Here is a 25834-nt window from a genome sequence, read left to right on the forward strand (position 1 = left end):
ACTGGATTTATTAAAGTACTATATAAAGACTGTAAACGGTGTAAAAGTTTCCCAGACAGTTTACAGTAAAGTAAAAGAACTGTGCTTTCCATTTTTAAATCTAAAATAACAGACATTCATTTGCTTGTTAATTTTAAACCAGTAATTGCTTTACAAATGAAGGAAAAATTGAAGTGCTATTTATGTGTCATACATTATCGTAAACTGCTATAAGAGAAATATGTTATTCGCAGTTTCTATGCCAAGTGTAAGCGTTGCTAATACCGTTGCTGCCAGAATTGCTATATTCTGTTTCTCCTGTTTAGAGCATAAATACAAATTTTAGTAATTAACTGACAGTGTGATAAATGTTACACTTTACTATTAGAAAATAAGTTCAGTTTCACGTCTCACTGCATTTCCAATTCATTCGGAAGTGATTTTCCTTGGGACTGAATACATGTACGTCTTTCACTACTTGACGGAAAGTTTAAGAGGGGAATGTTATTATTACAGTAAATTAATTTTCTGGTCTAGTCCTGTTTCAGAAAGTAACCGAAGTTCTAATAAATGTCCTAATAGAATTGGTGAACATTTTTCTAACGTTACCGCAAAATACATGGTGTGTTTCTGCAGCTTTACGGTTTCGGAACTTCTTCATATCTTTATAAATAAGGTGAATTTGATGTCGTATTGCCGTCCAATAGCTAAAATAACACAAACACGGCACAAGTCGGTTTAAATTTCAACAGGTACAGCGGCAAAAATTTTTACAATACGGTAAGTTTCAAGTTTATATAAGGTTGTTTCACAAAGACATTTTTAAAAATTTAGCTACAGGTTCATTACACCACAACAAGAAAAATCGTCCAGTAATCATGGGTTGTAAAACGCATGACTTTATAGCCATGAGCACTTGTTCGTCCTTGATACTGTGAAACACATCTTCTACTGCAAGCTCTTTGCTTTCCATATTTTTTAAGGAGGTATTATTGAGCAGAAAAAGAAAAAATGTCCAGTAAACGTGGACTGTAAGAGCTATGAGCCCTTGTTCATCTCCGCTAATGTGAAATGCGTCTCTTCTACTGAACTAGTTCTCATAGGTCTTAAAATATGCATTATATAGTCAATTTTTACTGATTTTTTTTCCTTTTTTGGTGTAAGAAAGCTGCCCCAAATATTTAAACCGTCCTTCTATGTCACCCTGCGTATACGTTTAAATACGGAAGTTGGAAAGAGGTATCAAAGCCCCTGTAACCGGCCTCTACTGACAAAGCTCTGCCTGATTTGACGGTAAAGATCAAGAAAAATGGCCGTCAGCAGACACCTCGGTCGTATCATTCGACTCGCTAATACACCAATTGGAAATGTCACTTGATTAAAAAGAAAACTGTACATGCAAATGTGGGCCTGGGTGCCTACGTCGCAATAATAAGGTGCATACCTCGCCATCACTGCAGTGCGACTTACATACCCTAGGCTCCAGCCACTTTTCAGACCACTACTTGTCTCTTTCTTACTGTCGTGAATTGAGAATGCGTAAGCGTGCAGAATCGAGAGGGGAAGGTACTCACACAGCAGGTCGAGACGGACCGTCTTCTCCTGGGGCAGCACCAGCTTGGTGTTGGAGGCCTGGCACTTGAAGGCAGTGTTGAGCTGCTGGCGAGACACGCGCGGCACCTCCAGGCGGTTGACGACCACGTGGCGGCCCACGGCCTGTAGCTGACCCTCCGTCAGCCGGTCGTCGACGAACCACGACACCGTCGGCGGCGGTCTGCCTGCAACACGCCTGTCCCTCACCAGCCGCTCGCGACAACAGCAGCCCACGGGGAAATCATCCACCAAAGATAGTTTCTGTTAATTCAACTTATGGGGGAAAATTAATGTTTGATTACACTGACGAGCCTAACCATTACGACCATCTCTGCATAGCCTCGAAGCAGAGCGTCAAAACACTATACTTGTTGGACAAGTATGAATTCTGAATTTGGCTCTAATAATTACACGTCTGTTGTTTGAAACTGATAAACAATATTTTATTCAAAATGATCTCCACTGCTATTTATACCGGTGATCAAAAAGTCAGTATAAATTTGACACTGAATAAATCACGGAATAATGTAGATAGAGAGGTACAAATTGACACACATGCTTGGAATGACTTGGGGTTTTATTAGAACAAAAAAAATACAATCGTTTAAAAAATGTCCGACAGATGGTGCTTCATCTGATCAGAATAGCAATAATTAGCATAACAAAGTAAGACAAAGTAAAGATGATGGTCTTTACAGGAAATGCTCAATATGTCCACCATCATTCCTCAACAATAGCTGTAGTCGAGGAATAATGTTGTGAACAACACTGTAAAGCATGTCCGTAGTTATGGTGAGGCATTGGCGTCGGATGTTGTCTTTCAGCATGCCTAGAGATGACGGTCGATCACGATACACTTGCTACATCAGGTAACCCCAAAGCCAATAATCGAACGGACTGTGGTCTGGGGATCTAGGAGGCCAAGCATGACGAAAGTGGCGGCTGAGCACACGTTCATCACCAAACGACGCGCGCAAGAGTTCTTTTACACGTCTAGCAATCCTTTTTTTTGTTCTAATAAAACCCCATGTCATTCCAAACATGCGTGTCAATTTTTACCTCTCTATTTACATTATTCCGTGGTTTATTAAGTTTTCAAATTTATACTGAGTTTTTGATCACCCCGTACATTTCTTCCCACCTCTCCGGCGGACCATGATTGCCATGCCAAAAAGCAGTTCTTTTTTGAACCAGTCAGCGAGCCGTTTTCGTACATTTTCATTCGTTGTCCAACGAGAGTGTGTCTCAGTGATGCAAATAGATGATAATCAAGTCTGGAGAATAAGCTGTATGCCCTAGTATTTCCCAACTGAACGCCTCTATCGTTTCCCTGGCCCTTTGCTGTGAGTGATGGGACGTTATCATAGAGCAATATGACTTTGTGTAGCATTTTTCCGTGATCCTGTCGTTTTTGACGTAATGCTCGATTTAAATCGATCATTTGCTGTTGGCAGTGAAAAGTGTTAACGGTTTCACCAGGTTTTAGCAGCTCATAATACATGACACCCTTCTGATCCCACCAAACACAGAGCATTGTCTCCATTCCAAAGAGATTTGGTCTTGCTGTGGATGTCGATTGTTTGCCTTGATTAACTCACGGTTAACGACGCTTAGGATTATCAAAATATATCCATTTTTCATCACTTGCCACCATTCGTTGGAGAAACGACTTTCGTTTGTATCTGGCGAGCTGCATTTCAGAAGTGGTCTTTAGACTTGCTTGCTGTCTTTCATTCGGTTCGTGCGAAACCCATTTTCCCACTTTCTGCACATTTCCCTTAGCTTTTAACTACAGAGAAACGGCTTTCTTCACCACATTCAATTTTTCCGCGAGTTCCTGTGAAGTCTGAGTATCATCCTCGTCTAATAAGACTTGCATTTCGTTGTTTTCTAACTTTTTAGTAGGTTTCCCGCGCTCGTCGTTTCTCACGTCAAAATCACCACTTTCGAATTTTTTTAACCACTCAAAACACTGTTTTCCCAAGAGCAGGTTCGTCGAAAGCTTCGACAATCATTCGATACAATTCTGCAGCAGTTTTCTTCAAATGATAACAGAAAACCAATTCTGTCCGCTAATCGTAGTTCGTTGGCACAAAACTTAGCATATTTACTGGTTTAAAACAAATACCGATGTATGAAACTGGGGTTATTGCATGTTGTCATTCGTCGTCAGCCGTTACAGGAAGTAGATGGCGCTGCAGACGCGGTCTAACGCCCTGCACCATCCATCGGGAAATACCGGTTTCATACTTTTACACGTGTTACAGCTGCAATTCTTCTTGGCGTGGTTCGACAAGTCCTTTGTAGATTTGCGGTGGTGCGTGGCATAACGTATCTTAGCACATGTCACGCAGTTCCCTATTACTGGATGAGGAGTAGGCGACAGATAGCGTCCCATATGTGTTTCATGAGTTCGGTCGTCAGGGGAATTTGGTTGCTACGTTAACTATCATCCTCCTAAACCCACTGTGGGATGCTTGTGGACTGAAGGCAGAGACAGTGGTTTTGCTTCAAATTGCCATCGCTGGCAGGGGGTACATCAGGTACTACGATGGATGCTGGTTGTCCGCAATAATGTTTATATAGTCCAAAGATCTCATGATGCATTCGATTACTACCATAGGTGCCATGGAAGTCCCCAAAGCATATTACTGGAAATTTACCGAGCCGCTATTTTTTGGATGATATCGTATCCGGTCATGACCACCGACTATCTATGACGAAACACGTGATTCATCCATCCACACGTCTGGTTGCCGTTGATCAACGATCCAATTTCGATGGATCACTGCCCACCGTAATCTTAATTGACGATGGCGTTGGATCAACATGGGAATAGTAAGGCGTCGTCTGCTGCGTAGTCCCGTGTTCAACACCGTTCAACAACGTTTACCATTTCAATGTTCGCAATGGGAAAAAAACCTAAGTTTCCTATCACAGACGGCGTTGCAAGCGTCGCGTGATGAGCAGACAGGAACACCCGGTATACTTACCTTAGCACGTTAAGAGCTCTCAACGCCAATATTTGGAATTAAGTCTTGTGTTGGTCAGTTTTTGGAACATCAGCATAGTTTCTTCCCTTAAAAAGCGTCGTTTATACCCATTAGTTATTTATAAATGCATTCATCTCGCCTTCGAGTATACTTGTCACGGTAGTCTCATTCTGGAAGTGGTTACGCCAGAGAAAACGAATGGAAATAATAAACAGAAAGGTAAGCGACAAATTGGTCATGTATCTAAGACTACTACCCTGAAGCATCAGAAACCTCAGAACATGAAATTTTCAGATAAATAGGAAATTGTCTCTCTTTCTCTGTAAATCACGGTGTTTAAAATGGTTCAAATGGCTCTGAGCACTATGGGACTCAACTTCTGAGGTCATCAGTCCCCTAGAACTTAGACCTACGTAAACCTAACTAACCTAAGGACATCACACACATCCATGCCCGAGGCAGGATTCGAACATGCGACCGTAGCGGTCTCGCGGTTCCAGACTGTAGCGCCTAGAACCGCATGGCCACTCCGGCGAGCTACGGTGTTTAATACGAGAAGATAAGAGAAATAATAATTCATAAATCAAAGACTACAGTTTCGTAATACAATTTTGTTTTCTTGCAGGTACGTATCTGTAATCATATAAAACACTGAAATCCCGTCACATTGCTAGAGGAGCCCAAACTAGATGATACTGTCCGTTGACACAGTATAGTGCGGTAATAAGGGAACATCGCTACATGTAGGCACTATGGGTTGGCACAAGGGCGTGCTGAGAAGTAATGCCTGCGAATTTTCTTCGTTATCTAAATCTGTTGAGGTATTACATGCCATACGGGTTACTTAATGAATTTCCCGAGTCACGGACGCGAGTTGCAACCCTCTGCTGCTAGACGGCTCATAGCGTGTAACATAGCGGTGTGTGACATAACTATGTCCGTGCATGAGAAAAAGCGTGCTGTATTCGAGTAAAGTTTTCCTACATGGAACACCCTTTCCTTCAGCATGACGGTGACAGACCACACATGGGTGCTGCGACAATTGCAAACAATCCGACGCCCCGGGTTCATTGTCATCGTTCGTTCTCTATACAGTCCAGACTTGATTCCAAAACTTAAAGAACACCTTCGAGACTTCAGTTTGATAGTGATGAAGCGGTGAAAGCAGAGATGAGGTTGTGGCTCCATCAACAAAGTCAAGCTTTCTACAGTTGACAAGTTTGTTTGTGTGGCCATCCTCCGCAGCAAGCATATAAATACTTGTTTTGTAAATAAAACTGCCTTTTCCCGCTGCTAGTTACTTTATTTATCCCATACGCGTTTCGCCTTCTCCTGCTTTAAGGCATCATCAGTGGGATCTATAACGATACAGTTTTGTTAGTTTTAGATTATCAAACAGGTCACTTCGCGATTTTTTTGTAAAAAAAAGTAATTACTTACGATTTCCCGATCTGCGTTTTCTCACATCTGGTCTGCAGGTCGCACTACCAGTTTAATCACTGCCATATAATCACATCTTTGTGTTTTTTGTGGTGAACTATTGTTCTTTTTCATTCGACACAATTATTTCGTCGTACAATGTTTTTCACAACGTAAATAAAAAGAGTGAGAAACATGGTGAACAGTATGTAGAAGGCGAGAACACAAAGATGTGATTATATGGCCGTGACAAAAGTGGTAATGCGACCTCCAGACCAGATGTGAGAAAACACAGATCAGCAAATCTTAAGTAATTACATTTTTTACAAAAAATTGCTAAGTGAACTATTTAATAATCGAAAATGAAGAAAATTGTATCGTTATAGAGCCCACTGAAGATGCCTTAGAACAGGAGAAGGCGAAACGCGTAAGGGATAAATAAAGTAACTAGCAGCAGGAAAGACAGTCTTATTTACAAGATAAGTATTCTACAGTTAGGGTATCAACAAAGTGGTCTCTAGTTGCGAGTGTTTTGTCCGTCGCCAGGGTGACTATGTTTAGAAATAAATACGTAGTCATGAAGAATAAAGATGAAGAATGTTAATAAGGTTTGATTTAACACTCTTTAAGAGTTTTCACATAAAGATTCGGAGATATTACTTATCAGCATGCTCTTGTGTACGTCAGTGTCAACAATGAACTACCGTAGGACACAGTGGTTTGGTGAAGCTGACGCTCTCAGCAGTCCGTTCACGCTTTCGAGTGCTGTTGATATTTACCTTTTACGATGTCTGTGTATGTTTTATTGTGTCTGCTTTGCCTTGTAGTCGTCACTTCATGTTCTCAAGGTACAGAGGCCCTTACTCTAGCAGAAATGACTATGCTGTGATTTAACGAAAACATACACAGCCGTGAATCATGTATTCCAAGTATATGAATATCTGTACAGAAATTTCAGGGAAATATACTGAATTCAGGAAACCAGAAGATTTCAAATATTATTGTGTCTCAGGAAATTCATTTTGAGAATGGTTCAAAAAAATCTAGGGCACTTGGCACAGACCAATGCCGACATTAACTGGGTAATACAAAAAAAAGAAAAAATACAAAAAAAATTGGCCTGTAGGCAAAATGGTTGCTGCTTTCGGCCTCTGTTCTCTAGCCTCTGTCACCATGTCGCAACTGTCTGTTAGAAACGTTTCGAGAAATAAGGGAAAGACAACAAGTAAAAATTACAGACTGAACTGCCATGTACACAAATTACGTGCAAGTTATTAGCAATGTATGCATTTGAGCGACCAAACTCCGCACTCTGTCATATAAGCATTGTATTTTAGTGCAATGAAGGTAAATATTCAACAGAGACAAGTTCACATCATCCAATAAATTTTTGTATTTTCTTTATTTGAATGGCTCTTAATTGATTGTGTAAATTGTACAATCAACTTATTCTCTGAGTCTGAAAATATCATGAAATTGGAAATTTGTGGTAAGGTCTTATGAGGCCAAACTGCTCAGGTAATCAGTCCCCAAGCTTACACACTACTTAATCTAACTTAAACTTACTTACGCTAAGGACAACCCACACACCCATGGCCGATGGAGGACTCGAACCAACGGCGGGGGATGCCGTGCGGACCGTGACAAGCCGCCTGAGACCGCGCGGCTGCCCAGTGCGGCGGAAATATTGTAGAATTAAAGGAAAATTGTATTAAATGTATCAGATTTAAAACAACTAAATTCTCATATCTCATCGTGAGAACAGTTTATACTTAAGAGACGCAGAAAGCAGCAATCGTTTTCTCTGCACTTCAGTACTTGTTTTGTTTTGCATATGTTGATGTTTGTACGCAGCACGTACGTACCTTTTGTGGAACACTTGTCCGTTAGAGAACCAAATACATTCCACAACGTAGGTCTGATTTCGCGGCACAATGTGCATATGTCCCCGTGCCATCATTCGATTCTTAGTTGATAAGTTGAAATAAGAATTACACTACCTGTGAATTAACAGTAACACGGTTCACACGCAATGAATAATTTGGACTTATCTGAAAATTTTATATGGAAAGAGGATCAAGTTTTTTTTAGGTAAGAACCTTGTGTATGTATTCCACACTTATTTTATAGAAAATGTACGCGTACGTCAATTGATACGTGAAAGCATAAGACAAACATTCACAATATCACCATCCCTTTGTACTGGTGATTTGCGTGCTTACAATGTCACAATACCAATACGGTTCCAGTGGGTACACGTCAGAAGTCAGACCCCTCTAAACTAAAGAAACGTTATTCGAGCTGCTGAAAGGAGCGAACGAATTTCTTATCATGAAACTTAAATAAATTTTAAACAAAGAGGAACCTGGGGTAAAATAAAAGATAAAACTCTTACTAAAAATAAAACGAGGGAAGATGCAGTAGGAAAAAGATCATTCTGGAATGTCAAATTATGATTGTACAAGAGTCATAAAATAACATAGCCAGTAGTAAGAAACGTATTATACAACAAAAGGCTCCTGCTGCGTTAAATATTTCGTTACGGGCACAACATTCCATGCATGTCAAAACCCAATAATGAAAGAGTCGCAACTAAAAGTGTAAAGAATGTCGTGGTGCAGAATATTTAATGAAATTAAATACGTACATAATCCACGAAACCAAGACTTCTTAACGAAAATCACGTAAGAAAGTACTAAAAATGTACCAGTAGGATATTTTAATGCGTATGACAGGACACGGGTAGTATTATAGAGATAACAAAAATCTAGGTGTTATCCTGTTTACATTTACGGATTCTTCTGTGAAAGCTTTGTTCCTTTCGGTGGAATTACCTGCGATGGTATCACAAGTGTTCCACACGTCATCCACACACTGTATGACGAAACCGCATGATGGTACATAGTTCGGCATCCAATATGCAGCAGAGTTTCCGAAAGCCCGTGCGAGTACATTGATTTCCATTAGAAGGCTCGACTGGATTTTAATACGTTCGCGAAATAGTTACAAAAGCGAGATGAATCACAAAGGAGCTATACGGTATTTTATACCTCCAAAGAGATTGCTACAGCAAAGTAATGGGTCAAAGCAGTTGTAAATGAACAAAGAAATTTCCGCAAAACCTCCCACAGAAATTCGCAAATACATGCTAAAAATTATAATAAGATAAGTTCCTTATATCAAACACCTTCCGTATTTTATACTCTAGCAGAAAAAGTATTCATAGGGTGGTGGCAAGCTAGAGTATATTTGGTAGGATCATCAGGAACTTTTATACATGTGTGACAACATAGGAAGTTAATGTTTCGGTTCAGATGAAGAATATGGAGCAGTGGATTAAAACAACTTAAGCAACAGTTTGATGAAATTGTCAGAAACGTATAAAGCATCAGGTTTGAGGATTTGAAGCTTCTGAGCTCAATTAAGGTATTTCAATTGTATTAACCAAAAGTAAATGTACATAAGTTTCATAATCCATTAAAATCAAATACTGAAAAATCTGCAACAGAGTACCTACTTTGCATGTGGTAACGGTTCGTCTCACAGCTCTTTCAATTCTTTTCTCCAAAAGTTCCATCTGATAACTTCGATTTATTACCTAAATATGAAAGAACACCATAACAATAAATATATGAAATAAAAATAGGTGAGTGCGTAACATTTTTGTCTGATAATCATGAAGTCACTGATTCAATTCTTGATTAATGTTTATTATCGAATCGCAATATTAGTTAACAAATACAATTGTGAATCGTAACTTTTTATAAAAAGAATATCTTCATTTTTACATACCAATGATAGAAAAATTTAGTGTTTATAATAAATTAAATATTTTTAGTAATGTTAAACTTGTGTTTATAACAATACATTCGCAACTTCCTCAAATAAGAAAACCTTTTATCTTTCATTTAATGTTTCCCAGTTTTGCTCAAGAATACTAATTCATCAAGAATATCTATGTGCTTAGAAATTAGATATGAAAATGTTGTTCTGATTAAAGTATTATAAGTGACAGAACGAAATCAGCAGTTTTTCTACTCATCTCATTTACACATTTGTTAAATAAAAATATTAAGCAAAATACTGTCACATTTAGTAAATAATTATTTTGCCTTGGTACCCTCCAACATGAATATACATTATGACTCGCATGAATATTTTTTAGTTTACATGTCAGTTTGATAATAATTATTGAATTCAAAGTAGAGTTTCAACAAATTAGCCGCTAGCGAGAATCGAACCAGTGAACTCGTGATTACAGGACTAGTAAGGAAACCTACATAGCTTGCGATTCAGATAAAACGAATTAATTTTTTGTGCCAAACAACAAATGGAAAACTTCAAAATCGATTTTTTGGTATATTTCTGAGAATCGGATCATACTGTTATAGGAACCCAATATCCGCTTAATGTAGTCCCTTTCAGGTCCAGTAAATATGAAGAAAATCAAAGAACACCCCGTCTGCCAAGCCATCTTGTTAGCTGGTGAACAGCTTCTGTCACATAAACCTGATGAGACACTAACTTTCAGAAATCTGGGTTTACAAAATAGGTAAGTGGAGCGAGAAGACGATTCAATTAAGATTAAATGGGGCACGCCAGGGAAATCAGAGGGGTGAAGATAAACGAAGAGGCCAGTTGACTCAGAATTAGGTATAGAGTATTAAGAGGGAGGAACAAAGCAGGGAAGAGTTCCAGATGTTAGTATTGTTGTAAACATAAAGATTAAATAGACAATGCAAACATTGAAGGAAGTTCAAGTAATGCATAGAAGCTGTAATATGTCAGTAAAATAGAACTACTGTGCTATGTGATAATGGATAATTGTAATATTCAAGAGGCAAATACCGAAGTACAGTTTTGTAATTGGAAATTTGGTGACAGCAGAAATATCCTGTTTTTCAGAATAATTTACATTTGTCAGTTGTAATTATACTTTTATTCACTTTACCAATTTCGATAGTCTAATTTGCCTCCCATGAACGATGTACCTTGCCATTGGTGGGGAGGCTTGCGTGCCTGAGCGATACAGATTGCCGAACTATAGGTGAAACCACAACAGAGGGGTATCTGTTGAGAGGCCAGACAAATGTGTGGTTCCTGAAGAGGGACAGCAGCCTTTTCAGTAGTTGCAGGGGCAATTGTCTGGATAATTGACTGATCTGTCCCTGTAACATTAACAAAAATGGCCTTGTTGTGCTGGTACTGCGGACAGCTGAAATCAAGGAGAACTACAACTGTAATTCTTCCAGGGGCATGCAATTTTACTGTATGGTTAAATAATGATGGCGTCCTGTTGGGTAAAATATTCTGGAGGTAAAATAGTTCCCCATTTAGATCTCCAGGCGGGGACTACTCAGGACGTCGTTATCAGGGAAAGAAAACTGGTGTTACGGATCGGAGCGTGGAATGTCAGATCCCTTAATCGGGCAGGTCGATTAAAGAATTTAAAAAGGGAAATGGATAGCTTAAAACTAGATATAGTGGGAATTATTTAAGTTCGGCGGCAGGAGAAACAAGACTTCTGGTCATGGGAATACAGGGCTATAAATACAAAATAAAATAGGGGTAATGCAGGAATAGGTTTAAAAATGAATAAAAAATGGGAGCGTGGGTATGGTACACGATCAGCGTAGGGAACGCATTATTGTAGCAAAGATAGACACGATGCCCACGCCTACCACAATAGTACAGGTTTATATGCCAATTAGATCCGTAGCTGACGAAGAGATTGAAGAAATGTATGATGAGATAATAGAAGTTATTCAGATGGTGAATGGAGACGAAAATTTAATAGTCATGGAGAAATGGAATTCGATAGTAAGAAAAGGAAAACAAGGAAAAGTAGTAAGTCAATATGGACTGGGGGTAAGGGATGAAAGAGGGAACCGCCTGGTAGAATTTTGCACAGAGCATAACTTAATGGTAGCTAACACTAGTTTTAAGACTCATGAAAGAAAGATGCGTATGTGGAAGAGGCCTGGAGACTCTGGAGGTTTTCAGAAAGATTACATGGTGGTAAGGCAGAGATTTAGGAACCAGGCTGTAAACTGTAAGACATTTCCAGGCGCAGATGTGGACTCAGACCACCATCTATTGGTTATGAACTGCAGATTAAAACTGAAGAAACTGCAAAAAGGTGGGAATTTAAGGCGATAGGTCCTCGATAAACTGAAAGAACCAGAGGTTATAGAGGTTTTCAGAGAAAGCATTAGGGAAAGATTGACAAGAATTGGGGAAAGAAATACACTAGAAGAAGAATGGGTAGCTTTCAGAGATGAAATAATGAAGGCTGCAGAGGATCAAGTAGGTAAAAAGACGAGGGCTAGTAGAAATCCTTGGGTAACAAAAGAGATATTGAATTTGATGAAAGGAGAAAATACAAAAATGCAGTAAATGAAGGTGGCAAAAAGGAGTGCAAACGGCTAAAAATTGAGTTCAACAGGATGTGCAAAATGACTAAGCAAGGATAGCTACAGGACAAATGTAAGGAAGTAGAGGCATATGTAACTAGGGGTAAGACAGATAGAGCCTACAGGAAAATTCAAGAGGCGTTTAGAGAAAAGAGAACCACATGTATTAATATCAAGTACTAAAATGGAAAACCAGTTCTAAGCTAAGAAAGGAAAGCACAAAGGCGGAAGGAGTATATAGAGGGTCCATACAAGGGCAATGTTCTTGACGTGGTCGAGTGGTTTTAGGCGCTCGAATCTAGAACCGCGCGACCGCTACGGCCGCAGGTTCGAATCTTGCCTCGGGCATGAATGTCTGTGATGTCCTTAGATTAGTTAGGTTTAACTAGTTCTAAGTTCTAGGGGACTGATGAAGTCAGAAGTTAAGTCCCATGGTGCTCAGAGCCATTTGAACCATTTTTTGTGCTTGATGTTAGTATTATGGAAATCGAAGATGACGTAGATGAAGATAAAATGGGAGATATGATACTGCGTGAAGAGTTTGACAGAGCACTGAGAGACGTAAGTCAAAACAAGGCCCCTGGAGTAGACAAAATTCCATTATAACTACTGTTGGACATGGAAGAGCCAACCCCGACAAAACTCTACAATCTGGTGAGCAAGATGTATGAGAAGGGCGAAATAACCCCAGACTTCAAGAAGAATATAACAGTTCCAATCCCAAAGTAAGCAGGCGTTGAGATATGTGAAAAGCACCGAACTCACAGTTTAATAAGTGACGGCTGCAAATTACTAACACGAATTCTTTATACAGGAATGGAAAAACTGTTAGAAGCCGACCTCGGGGAAGATTAGTTTTGATCCCGTAGAATGATTGGAACACATGAGGCAATACTGACCCTACGACGTATCTTAGAAGATGGGTTGAGGAAAGGAAAACCTACGTTTGTAGCATTTGTGGACTTGGAGAAAGCTTTGGACGATGTTAACCGGAATACTCTCTTTAAAATTCTGAAGGGACAGGGGTAAAATACAGGGAGCGAAAGACTATTTACAATATGTACAGATTCCAGATGACAGTTATAAGAGTCGAGGGCCACCATAGGGAGGCAGTGGTTGAGAAGGGAGTGAGGCAGGGTGGTAGCCTATCTTCGATGTTATTCAATCTGTATATTGAGAAAGCAGTAACAAAAGGAAAAGAAAAATTTGGGGTAGGAATTAAAATCTATGGAGAAGAAATAAAAACTTTGAGGTTTAACAACAACATTGTAATTATGTCAGGGACAGTTAAGGACCTGGAAGAGCAGTTGAACGGAATTGACAGTGTCTTGAAAGGAGGACGTAAGATGAACACCAAGAAATAAAATAGTAGATGAGTTTTGGTATCTGGGGAGCAAAATAACTGCTGATGGTAGAAGTTGAGAGGATATAAAATGTGGACTGTCAATGGCAAAAAAAGCGTTTCTGAAGAAGAGAAATTTTGTTAACATAGAGTATAGATTTAAGTGTTTGGAAGTTTTTTCGGAAAGTATTTGTATGGAGTGTAGTCATATATGGAAGTGAAACGTGGACTTTAAATAGTTTAGACAAAAAGAGAATAGAAGTTTTCGAAATGTGATGCTACAGGAGAATTCTGATGATTAGGTGGGTAGGTCACGTAACTAATGAAGAGGTACTGAATAGAACTGGGGAGAAGAGGAATTTGTGGCACAACTTGACTAGAAGAAGGGATCCGTTGCGAGGTCTCGTACTGAGGCATCAAGGGATGATCAATTCAGGATTGGAGCGAAGCGAGGAGGGTAAAAAACGTAGAGGGAGACCAAGGCATGAATACACTAAACAGATTCAGAAGGATGTAGGTTGCAGTAGTTACTCGGAGATGAAGAAGCTTGCACAAGATAGAGTAGCATAGAGAGCTGCATCAAACCAGTCTCTGAACTGAATACCACAACAATAACAACAATTTGTCACCATCAGAAGCTTAGTATTGGTTTAGTGGATATCAATATCTTCTTCACAAGAGCATAATGGCATAATATGCCCAAAAATGTACATGTTTTAGATGATTATTGTAAAGGCAGATTAACATTTTACATTAACTTAGTCACATCCATGTATTTTTTGGAGATTTTTAGTAAATTGCTATTGGACCAAACTGGCTCTGAGCACTAAGCACTATGGGACTCAACTGCTGAGGTCATTAGTCCCCTAGAACTTAGAACTAGTTAAACCTAACTAACCTAAGGACATCACAAACATCCATGCCAGAGGCAGGATTCGAACCTGCGACCGTAGCGGTCTTGCGGTTCCAGACTGCAGCGCCTTTAACCGCACGGCCACTTCGGCCGGCTTGGACCAAACTGCTGAGGTCGTCGGTCCCTCGGCTTACACACTACTTAATCTAACTTAAACTAACTTACGCTAAGGACAACACACACACACACACACACACACACACACACACTCACACATGCCCGAGAGAGGTTTCGAACCTCTGACAGGGGAGCCGCGCGAACTGTGGCAAGGCACTGAGACCGCACGGCTATCACGCGCGGCCATCTATGTATCTGTCAAGCTATTGCACCAGCAGCAAGGAAAAGGTAAACCAATGCTAAGGTTCTGAAGACGACAGATTAATTTGTCTTAAACGGTACAGTCAAGTAACGAATAATTTTATTCTGAAATATACCGGGTAGTTATAATTAAACTTTTCCTATTTACGACATTATAACACGGAAACTTATTACAGTACGAGGACCAAACTTGGTAGCATTAATGTCAGGGACTGAAACTGAAACTCTTTTAATGAGCTGCTACGCTAAACCAGTCCATTATATACTCGTACCATTACTGCTAAAAATGTGCTCAATATGGTGCCCTTCAGTGTCTAGAAGAGACTGAAAGCGTAGGATTATATTTTGCACAGCAAAACGAAGCATGTCCGTAGGTATGCTAGCTACCTCTCTTGCTGCGCTTCAGATCAGCACATGTGTGTTTGTACGCCTGGTAAACATTGTCCTTCAGATAGCCTCACAACCAGAAATTACAGGGAGTGAGACCAAGCGATTGTGCCGGCCAAGCATTTGGAAACGATCGGCTGATAATTCGATCGTTTCCAAATGTGTTTCGGAGAAGCAAGTGAACTTCACGAGCAATGTGCGGTGGTGTCCTATCCAGCATGAAAAGTATTAAGTTCTATGCGTCTCTCGCCTCTAAGGCGTGTTCGACATGCAGGCGAAACATATGGCAGTAACGCTGGCCAGTCACACTATACGTTGTTGGTCCTTGAGCCCGACTTCTTCAAAAAAGAATGGGCCAATGATGAACGAAGCCGTGGAGCCACATAATACGGTGACACCTTCACCATGCAGAGGACTGTGTCACAGCTACTGGAGGTGAATCCTGTGTATTGACCTCACCTCCCCCCCTCCCTCCCCCCCAGAGAAAAACGAGTCTCGTCTGCCCATAGGATGGCCCATGGCGAGCTCTTATCAACTTCAGTCCTTACGAAAAAGTGGAGAGTGTGGGCAACACGTCGTTGTGCGCCCTGTGGTGGAGGCTGCAGTACAATATATATCTTGCACAGATATCATTTGAGAACGGTTTAAGCGCCTTCCTTGCAATGGACCACGGGACGTTCAACTTGGTGAGACAACAGGCGCACTGTAAGAAGAGTTGGAATTGTGTGTGGCTTTGTCTGCCATTGCAACAGCAATTCCATAAACCTCCTGCGGTGCAACTGGTCGTCGGCCTCTTCCCGGAGCGATGTCCAGTTCTCCAGTTGATCCGAACTTCATCATGCTCTGCACAGTAGATGGAGAAAAAGGACCCTTCCGCAATCCTTTGAGCTGGCAATATTCTCGAAGTGCAGCTGCAGCATTACTGTTGTTTTGATAGTAGGGCTTCACCAATAATGCGCTGCTTCTTTTGTCCAAGCTGATGTTGACATGTCAAGTGCACTGCGACAGTTCAGGTGTGTGAGACTGTGAATCAAGATGACTGATCACGGCACGTGGTGGCCATAGTTGCAACTGTACGTGGGCGCTGTGACACATGGAAATCATGCACCGCATACTCTGGACATTAATTCTACCAAGTTTAGTACTCGTTTGGTAATTAGTTTCCACATTATAACATGTTAAGTAAGGAAAGATTAATTGTAACCACCTAGTGTATATATATATATATATATATAAGCTGTGATATATATATATATATATATATATATATATATATATATATCACAGCTGATGAACATTATAGTCACGAATAAAATAGTAAATAACGAATGTCATATGTTACTAGAATAGGCCAAGAACAACATGAATGTCCTTCGCACATTCTTCCAGAATAAATGCAGTAGATAATTAGTTGAAGAACACCTAATGAGAAGACAAACTAACTACATTTTATCAAGTAACGAGGACAGGTCTAAACTCATTCACAACTTCAATACACCATGTATTCTGAAGGTTCAAGGAGAAACATAGATAAATAGTTCCAAAGGCACAATGAATAAAGGTGGGAAGATGTAATTGATAATTATGATAATTTATCTAAGAGTATGCATGCATACGTGATCAAGTAAGAGTGTCAACATTTTAGAAAATAAGGAATATGTATACAGAGACAAAATTGTCTTTTATATAATAAACTTAGCAAAAGTAGTTATGGTCACAGCAAACTTCATGGCAGATACAACGAAAGCAAAAAAAAAAAAAAAAAAAAAAAAAAAAATGTAATCGCAGTCAGACCGAGACAGCTGTCATGAATATACCATATTACCATTATTATTGGATGCACTGCATCAATCAGAGCAGTTCATGTCTTTGAGGCAGTTTATGTCAGAAAAGATATGTACTTAAGCACACTGTAGTCAAATCTATCGAGCAATCTGATTTAGTAGCAAACGGATCCCAAAGGAGTTACAAAATTTAAAAATGTCACTCCTAAACCTTTTCGCTGTTGAACTAAGATGTTATAAGTCAATGTGGGTGAATGAAACAACAGTCCACAGACGATCAAAGTGAGGACCGAGATGTGACGACATTCTTTCTCGTCATCGGAGGGAGAGGATGAAATTACAGTTACTTCCCTCCAGATAGTGCGCAGTTCTGTCCGACATGGCATTTTCTTTTGGCGGATGATCTACCTATGTTAGGGTCTTCTGGCTTAACTTATTTTAAAAATCACATTTTAACAAGTTGCATTATATGCGCTGGCTAGCAGATTTGACTAGGAAACCAGCGTCTTTCCTTGTTAACGATGAGTTGAGTGTCTCTGTGTATAAATGTTTGAAGAGGTCTGTAATATAGCAACATATTAGTTTACTGGATACTTATGAATAGCAAAAATCGCGGTGCCACACTATCCACAGCCGTATCCTATCCATTTCAGCCAGCCGTAGATTACAAAGCATTCTGAGGAACATCAGTACAATAAGGTAACCAAGCATCATGGGCTGTATTATTATTTTTCTTGTGTGGATTTACGATAATCAGCTAAAAAGTATTGTCCACATTTTCTCTAACCGATGTGGTTTTGAAGAGATCACCGATGAACTAAATGATTCCATCAAACGGTCATACGAATATGATTGGATACACTGAAGTAATCAAAACCATTCCTATGTATGAGACATTTAACGTTAGCGAATAACTGTATTTGTGCACATTGTAGTCAAGTGTAATGAGAAATATGATTAAATAGATCCAACCATTACATCTTCTAGACCTTGGGATCGAATTTTACTGGGAGTCACCTGAAAGGTGTTGCGTAAGGATAATATCCTAGAAGCCCATGGGCAGTGAATCGAAATCTTCCAATGGAGAAATTAACCTACGTAGAAATTTTAGAGAGCAGCTTAACATGCCGTCCTACGCTAAGGTAATTACGCAACATCAGTGGCGTGTTGTCCGAAAAGAGAACATGTTCCGCGTATCTTATATACACAGTTTTGCCGTGGTACGGATAACAGGTACAATCACACTGTGGAAAGGAAATGGCGTGGAAGATAGAAACGTATTCCAGTGCTGACGTACCCGGGGCAATATGATTCATGTGGACAAAACGTCTCTATTGTACACAGATGCACCATCGAATAGTGGTGATGTGTCGACCGAATGAATGTCATACGCTGCCGTAGTGAGATGGTTTTAGTATTTTCATCAAGGCCGCAGAAACGCCGAAGATTCTGTTCTGCCGTAAAATCCACATGATGCACCAGGCGATTTCTATGTTTCCGGCAGTCTGAAACAGTATCTGGGGGAAACAGTGTTTCCGAAGAAGACTCAACAAATCTCGAATGTCTGCCTGACCATTGAGCGAATTTGTATCGTCGATCAGCTGAACGACGGTTGGAACTTTCGGACCGTTGCTTACTCAGACTTCGTGACTATATTGAAAAATAGTGCCATAGCTCCATGACGCTTTGAAACGTGGTGTAGCATTCAGTAAATGTTTCTTGGTCTCCCATCAATATGTGTAACATATTTTTTTCAGTTACGTGATTGGTTTTTAGTATGGGTACTACAGACCACGATTTTGGGCGCCAAGGAGCGTATTTTCAACATTTTGTCATTTTGAATTTTCTAGGTATTTTTCGGCAGTGAAATATAAAGCATCGTATTATATATTCCACACCTTGCTTATTTCTGACATGGTTCGTTCGACGCACAAATACAACTTCAATTACATATCAAGTCTTAAAAGCTAAGTGCGTGAACTCAAACCCTCAGAACCCCACGCAAATGAGCTTAGAACCTAATTCGTTCAGCCCGAAGCAGTAGTAAGACCCATTCACATGCCAAACTGCGCATCTTCCCACGATAGAATGATCTTCTGTTCAAGCCCTTGAGAGAGGAACTGCAGTAACGTGGAGGGACAAAATATCGACATAATCCGGGACGGATCCAGAAAATTTTTTCCTACAAGCGACTTATCATTTGGCACCCGGCCTCCCCCCTTTCCGCTTGCACGCTTTCAACCGCGTCAAATTTCCCTACTAACTGTGATAAGCACAAATCTCGCAGCTGGGCGCACGTATCAGCTTGGCGCCCCAAGTGACGGCTTGTGTCGCTTGGGTACGTAAACCGGCGTTGGATATAATAGGGCCAATAGCATCTCTCGAGAGGAAGGTCGACTTCCCTCCAGAAATTCCCATTTGAGTTCCCAAAGAATCTCCATACCGCTTACGTGTTACTCGAACCTATCAGTAGCAAATCTAGCAGCCCGCCTCTGGATTGCTTCGGTGTCTCCCATCACGCCGAACTGGTAACGATCCAAAACACTGGAGTAGTACTCAAGAACAGGTCGCACCACAGTCCTATATGGAGGCTCCTTTACAAGAGCACCACTCCGTCCTAGAATCCTCTAAATAAACAAAAGTCGACCATCGCCTTACCTAGGAGAATCCTCAAATGCTCGCTCCATTTCATATCGTTTTGCAATGTTACGCCTAGATATTTAAAATTCGTGATTATGTCAAGCAGGTCGTTGATAATACCGTATCCGAACATTACAGATTTGACTTTCCTACTCATCCGCATCAACTTACATCTTACCACATTTTTAGCTAGCTGCCATTCATTACACCAACTACAAATTCGCCGGCCGCTGGTGACCGAGCGGTTCTGGCCCTACAGTCTGGAACCGCGCGACCGCTACGGTCGCAGGTTCGAATCTTGCCTCGGGCATGGATGTGTGTGATGTCCTTAGGTTAGTTAGGTTTAAGTAGTTCTAAGTTCTAGGGGACTAATGACCTCAGCAGTTGAGTCCCATAGTGCTCAGAGCCATTTTTTGAACTACAAATTCCGCTTATGCTATCTTGTACCTTCCTACAGTCTCTCAACTTCGACACCTTATTGTACACCAAGGCATCATCTGCAAGCAACCGGAGATTGCAGCTCATCCTGTCCGCCAAATAATTTATATATTTGGATAACAGCATCGATGTAATCTTGGCAAAAGGCAGTTATGAATTTGATTTACCGGTATCATCGTGTGAAAATGTATTTAACGGGGCGTCTAGTATTAGACTGCTTGAATTCAGAAGGCATACTGAATACGAAAATTTGGCTTTAGTCACTGTTCTGTTTCACATTGCTTTGACAACTTCATCGAAAAACCACACCTGCACTTTGAAGAATGAAAAAGTGTGAAATATTGTCATGGCAGTTGGAAAAGTATGTTAGTCAAATAGTGTAATTATTTTAAGCAGGGCAAAATGTATCAGTAAATGATGACAATGAATTATGTGTGTTTTGTTCTGATAATATCTAGACTTTTTCTTTGGATCACAGCGTCCCGGGTTCGATTCCCGACCGGGTCGGGGATTTTCTCCGCCCTGGGACTGGGTGTTTAGTTTGTCCTCATCGTTGCATCATAATTCAGGAGAATAGCGGGAGTATATTGTGTAAAGATTGGGAATTTTTTCGGACGCTGACAATAACGCTGCTGACCGCCCCACGCACCAAAATCATCATATAATTTTCACTTTTTCTTTGCATTACCGAATTTCTTCTCTTAGACCTTGAACTGGTGATTTTGCAAATGTCTCTCGTGGTAAGACGTGCAGTTTTTCATGCGAAAGTCTCATGCCACTGTTTCAGGGATGTGCGATTTATATTCTAAGTACGTTTTCGTGCAGCACGAGCGTTCTAGGTCACGCACTTCCTTCGTTACGTACGACAAGTAGCGGGAAATTCGTCACTCAGTTAGGGGAAAGCAGCGTCTTAGCATGTAGAAACACGGAGAGAAGCCGAGCAGGCCGAGACTCACCTCCGCGCACCTCGCAGGTCAGCACGAGGTCGTTGCCCTCCAGTAGGCCGCTGACCGCGCCCACCACCTCTCGGCCGGAGCTGTCGTACACCAGCAGCTGGTGGGGCGGTACTGCAACAGTAACGTCACCGTGTGCTGAAACACTGTGCGTCATGACGAGCAGCTGAACATAAAACAGAAACTTTATTATTCATTTTTAGTTTTTTTTCTTAACGACTCTATTCTCATACGAATGGTAATCAAGTACAGTTGCCGGCGGCTCGTGGTCTTGCAGTAGCGTTCTCGCTTCCCGCTCATGAGGTCCCGTGTTCGATTCCAGGCGGGGTCAGGGATTTTCTTTGCCTCGGCATGGCTGGGTGTTGTGTGTCTTTCATCATCATTTCGTCCTCATTCAGTCGCAAGTCGCCGTAGTGGCGTTAAAGGACTTGTGGAGCGGCGGCCACCAATGCCATACGCTCACTATTAAGTACAGATAAAGGCGGCTAATATTGGATATGTACAGGAACCAAGGTAGACAGATAGGAATGGAAGTTGAAAGGAGCAGTTCTCCGACTGAAAAAGGGGTTAGAAAGTCTTCCTTGTTTACTAGCTAACCAGCACGTAGCAGAAGCAGAGGCGAAATGGTACAAACGATCAGGAGTTGGTTTAATATTAAAGAAAAGTGATATCGGTGATAAGATTTGCACGTGACACTTCTGTCCTCAGTGGGAGTGAGGGAGAGTTTCATGACCTGTTGCACCGAATATGGGTTGAGATTAAAGTAATACGAATGTATTGATGATCTGTAGATAATAGAGTAGTGACTAAGTCTCAAAGATGGGGACCACGTAGTGGACGATGTGCTGGAGTTCCACTCCCTCGGAAACAAAACAGCGTACGACACACGAAGCCAGAGGTTTCCTGTTGCTTACATGATCCACAATTTGACGAATAAATTTGTAAGTCGATGCGCCTCGAGCACAGTATTGTAGCGGATGGTGGACCGTGGTGAAACAGCAAAAGAAGAAGTGTTGGAGATGAGGTGTTATGCGCGTGATCTGGAAATTAATTCAGAAGGTTAGGTAATAACTTTGAAGGTTCACCATGCAGCCGGCGAGTAATAGTTTACGTGGAAATAGTGACTACAGGAAAGGACAGGACGATAGGATACATGTAAATATGTAAGGTTATGACGGTGGTGGGCTACCTTATTTAGATGACGTGAACAAACAATTGAGGATGACGGGTGCAGATGCTGCTCTGAAATGAATATTTTTGCATATGAGAGGAAGTCGTGTTGGCCATCATCGAACCAGGCAGAAGACAAGAGAAGAGTGAAAGACTGCAGAATGACTGCATTTAAAGACTCGGGCGTCTTAATGGTTAGTCATGGAATCACAAAGCCATGTAACCTTATCATTCTTTAATTTTTACACCATCATAGAAAATGTTGCATTGCGGTTTTTACTTTTGTGTTAAGCTCTAATCTCTTATTGGTACAGTAATCCTTCAGTCTCGTGATCATTTATGGGCTTGTCATGTTGATAGGACATTCAGTTCCTCAGCAATCATCAATACCTACACTATCCTTATCACTGTTACAAAGATTTTAAAGGGTCACAGCTTTTCTGACGTTATTAGATGGTGAGGAGTCTAAGAGGGTGGCTTTTGTTATACATTAAAGAAATCTTTTCTTGGCCATTTTCGACAAAAATTACTTTTCACAGGTTTTTTGAAATGTTTTATGTGAATACTGTGATGCAGATACGAGTAATGCTAATCACGTTCTGTCAGATTGTCCTAGCTGTATTTCGTTAGCAAATTTCAGTTAAGATACTTCCTGGCAGATTCACGACCCGTCCTATCACCTTCACTTCGGCAAGTACCAGGTCTCCAACCTTCCAAACGGGTGGAAGTAAGGCCGTGAGGATGGGTTCTAAGTCATGTGTAGGTAGCACAGTTGGTAGAGCATTTGCCTGCGAAAGGCAAAAGTCCCGAGTTCTAGTCTCGATCTGACACACATTTTTAATCTGCCTGGAAGTTTCAATCTCCTCCCACTCCCATGCACAATGAAAATCTCGTTCTGGAAACAATATTGTCAGTTTTACGTAGTTGAATGTTACAATTAAACGGAAATATGATATCGACTACATGATCACATTTTTTTGTTTGAGTAATCGTATTAGTATCAATGAATAACAATAGTAGGCGAATTAAGTAATTTGACATAAACTGATGGTTTCGTACATGGGATTGTTTGCACTTAGTGACACTCAGGTGGTGTTACCTGAAAGCGAAGCCAGTTACATGGTGAAATATTGTGCTCGTTACGCTACTTTCAAATGGTTCAAATGGCTCTGAGCACTATGGGACTCAACTGCTGAGGTCATTAGTCCCCTAGAACTTAGAACTAGTTAAACCTAACTAACCTAAGGACATCACAAACATCCATGCCCGAGGCAGGATTCGAACCTGCGACCGTAGCGGTCTTGCGGTTCCAGACTGCAGCGCCTTTAACCGTACGCTACTTTAAACAGAGTTCAGTCCGTCTTCTTTCTGTATTAGTCGGGGAGCTGGATATGAGGATTTAGTGTCAAAATTAGTAGTAACCCAGAGTGAATCTCTGTAGCAGTAGTTAATGGCTTCGACATGATTTTTTTTTTTTTTATTTTACAACCTGTGGAGCATGGCTTATGGAAAATGTTTCTAATTTAAGTATCATAAGTTTGCACCTTTTTCAACGCAGCGGATGCAATGAAATATTATACACAATGCAAATCTCCCAGATATTACAACCAGAGACCGAAGTTACGGTGCAATCTCTATACGTTCCAGTCCTTCATCCACGCTCGTACGTTCCAAGTTAGCGGGGAACCAACACTGTAAATTAAAATGTTGTGCCTCTGAAGTGCTCAGTGAATAAGAGACAGTTCAAGCTAGGGATGAGCTTGGTTTCGAGTCCTATTTCTGCATGAAGATTTAATCACTACCGGCTCAAAACGAATTAAAGGGCTAGGGATGAAACAAGAAATATTAAAGATGTAACGACCTATGGATGAAGAGATCTGTAGCAATGCGGCAAAATTTCGCACAACCCTGAGGGAAAGAATTTACAGCGCAGCCTAGCTTTCGGCCTAAGCTGTTGGTGGAAAAGATATTACTCGTAAACTGGGATGGCGGGACCGAGATATGAAGCCACGTCCTCCTGATGGCGAGTCCAGTGTCATATTGATTGTACATATACTCAGTTAATTTGCAATGTACGAAGGGTAAAGTCGTCCTGAACTAGAATCCTGGTTTCAACACAGCAGTGTTTCTCTCGGAGGCTATATCCCATCCGTTACTAAATACGCGTGAACCGACTTACCTACTATTATAGGGAGACCTACAGGTCAACGAGGACTCCGAACGGCGGTGAAATTTTTTCACATACTCAAATTGAACTTCGGACTACATCTTAAACGTTACAGTGTTAAGTCCAACGCCGGCCGAAGTGGCCGTGCGGTTAAAGGCGCTGCAGTCTGGAACCGCAAGACCGCTACGGTCGCAGGTTCGAATCCTGCCTCGGGCGTGGATGTTTGTGATGTCCTTAGGTTAGTTAGGTTTAATTAGTTATAAATTCTAGGGGACTAATGACCTCAGCAGTTGAGTCCCATAGTGCTCAGAGCCATTTGAACCATTTTTTTTTTTTTGTTAAATCCAAGATATATTTACTCAGCCACTGAGCTGTCCTCAATGATACGTCACACCAGCATATTGCATTTCACTATTTCGCTGCATTAAAAAGGTAAAACTAATGTTTTCGTTTTAAAAATAATGTAATGCAAATGTGTAATCGTGATTTTCAGTCAACTCTGACGCATTTCGGAGGAGTTTGTTGTAGTGTAGTTATAGAATAAGGAAGTTGCATGATTCTTTATCATATAATAATAATGAATTTGGAAAAGTAAGTAAGACGAAACGTTAAAATGCTCCAGTTATTTTTTCAGGGGCAACAAACGAAAGGGGAAAATCATTGGAACGCTATGGATAAAAATCCTTCAAACAAGTTATAAGACTAAAGTAACGTGGCAGTTTATTGTAGTCGAGTCACGTCAATAACATGAACCGTAAATTTCTGCTTTCTAGCCTTGGACGCGCCAGTCCGACCTGAAAGAGCACCATGTCACTCTCTTCCAATGGCGTCATCAGATCCGATTGGAGGAGCAAGTGGTCAGCACACCGCTCTCCTGTTTACTGTAGTGTTTCTTGAATTTGGAACCACTACTAATAGGTCAAGGAGGTCCTCAGTAAGCTTCGCTATGATGAGTGGCCCCCTTCCAGCATTTCCACCTCGGAAAAAAAAAACCGCTGACAGTACCAGGAATCGAAACTGGATTTCACACATGTCAGTCAGCCACAGTTAGCACGCAGCTACGGAAGGAGGGGGAGTGGTCAGTCATGTCAACTGATACTACAGAAATTATTCTAAAATGAGAAACTAAAATTACTAGACGTCTTGCTATTTAGGTTGAAAGGTATGTGCTAAGGTCTGATCGGGGTAGCTCCAGAATATAGTCGGTAGTTGCCAACCGCAAGGTGGAACGAGTACAATATCTTTGAGTAGAAGGTTCTTTGATGGTTAAGAGAGCCGGGCGCGTGCAGTAAAAAACCGAGGAGTCGCAGGTAGGTACCCGGAGA

General features: G+C 40.9%; 1 protein-coding gene across 1 annotated transcript in view; it reads right to left on the reverse strand.

The window, feature by feature from the left end:
• Positions 1 to 25834, reverse strand: part of LOC124613330 (hemicentin-2-like) — a 793017-nt gene that overhangs the window by 221586 nt on the left and 545597 nt on the right. Inside the window, exons 4-5 of the mRNA XM_047142026.1 lie at positions 21176 to 21286; positions 1554 to 1757 (exon numbers count right to left, since the gene is read on the reverse strand). Coding sequence (XP_046997982.1) covers positions 1554 to 1757; positions 21176 to 21286 — 315 coding nt within the window. The remainder of the gene's footprint in view (positions 1 to 1553; positions 1758 to 21175; positions 21287 to 25834) is intronic.

This window comes from Schistocerca americana, chromosome 4 (genome assembly GCF_021461395.2).
Source record: "Schistocerca americana isolate TAMUIC-IGC-003095 chromosome 4, iqSchAmer2.1, whole genome shotgun sequence".
Taxonomy (NCBI): Eukaryota; Metazoa; Arthropoda; class Insecta; order Orthoptera; family Acrididae; genus Schistocerca; species Schistocerca americana.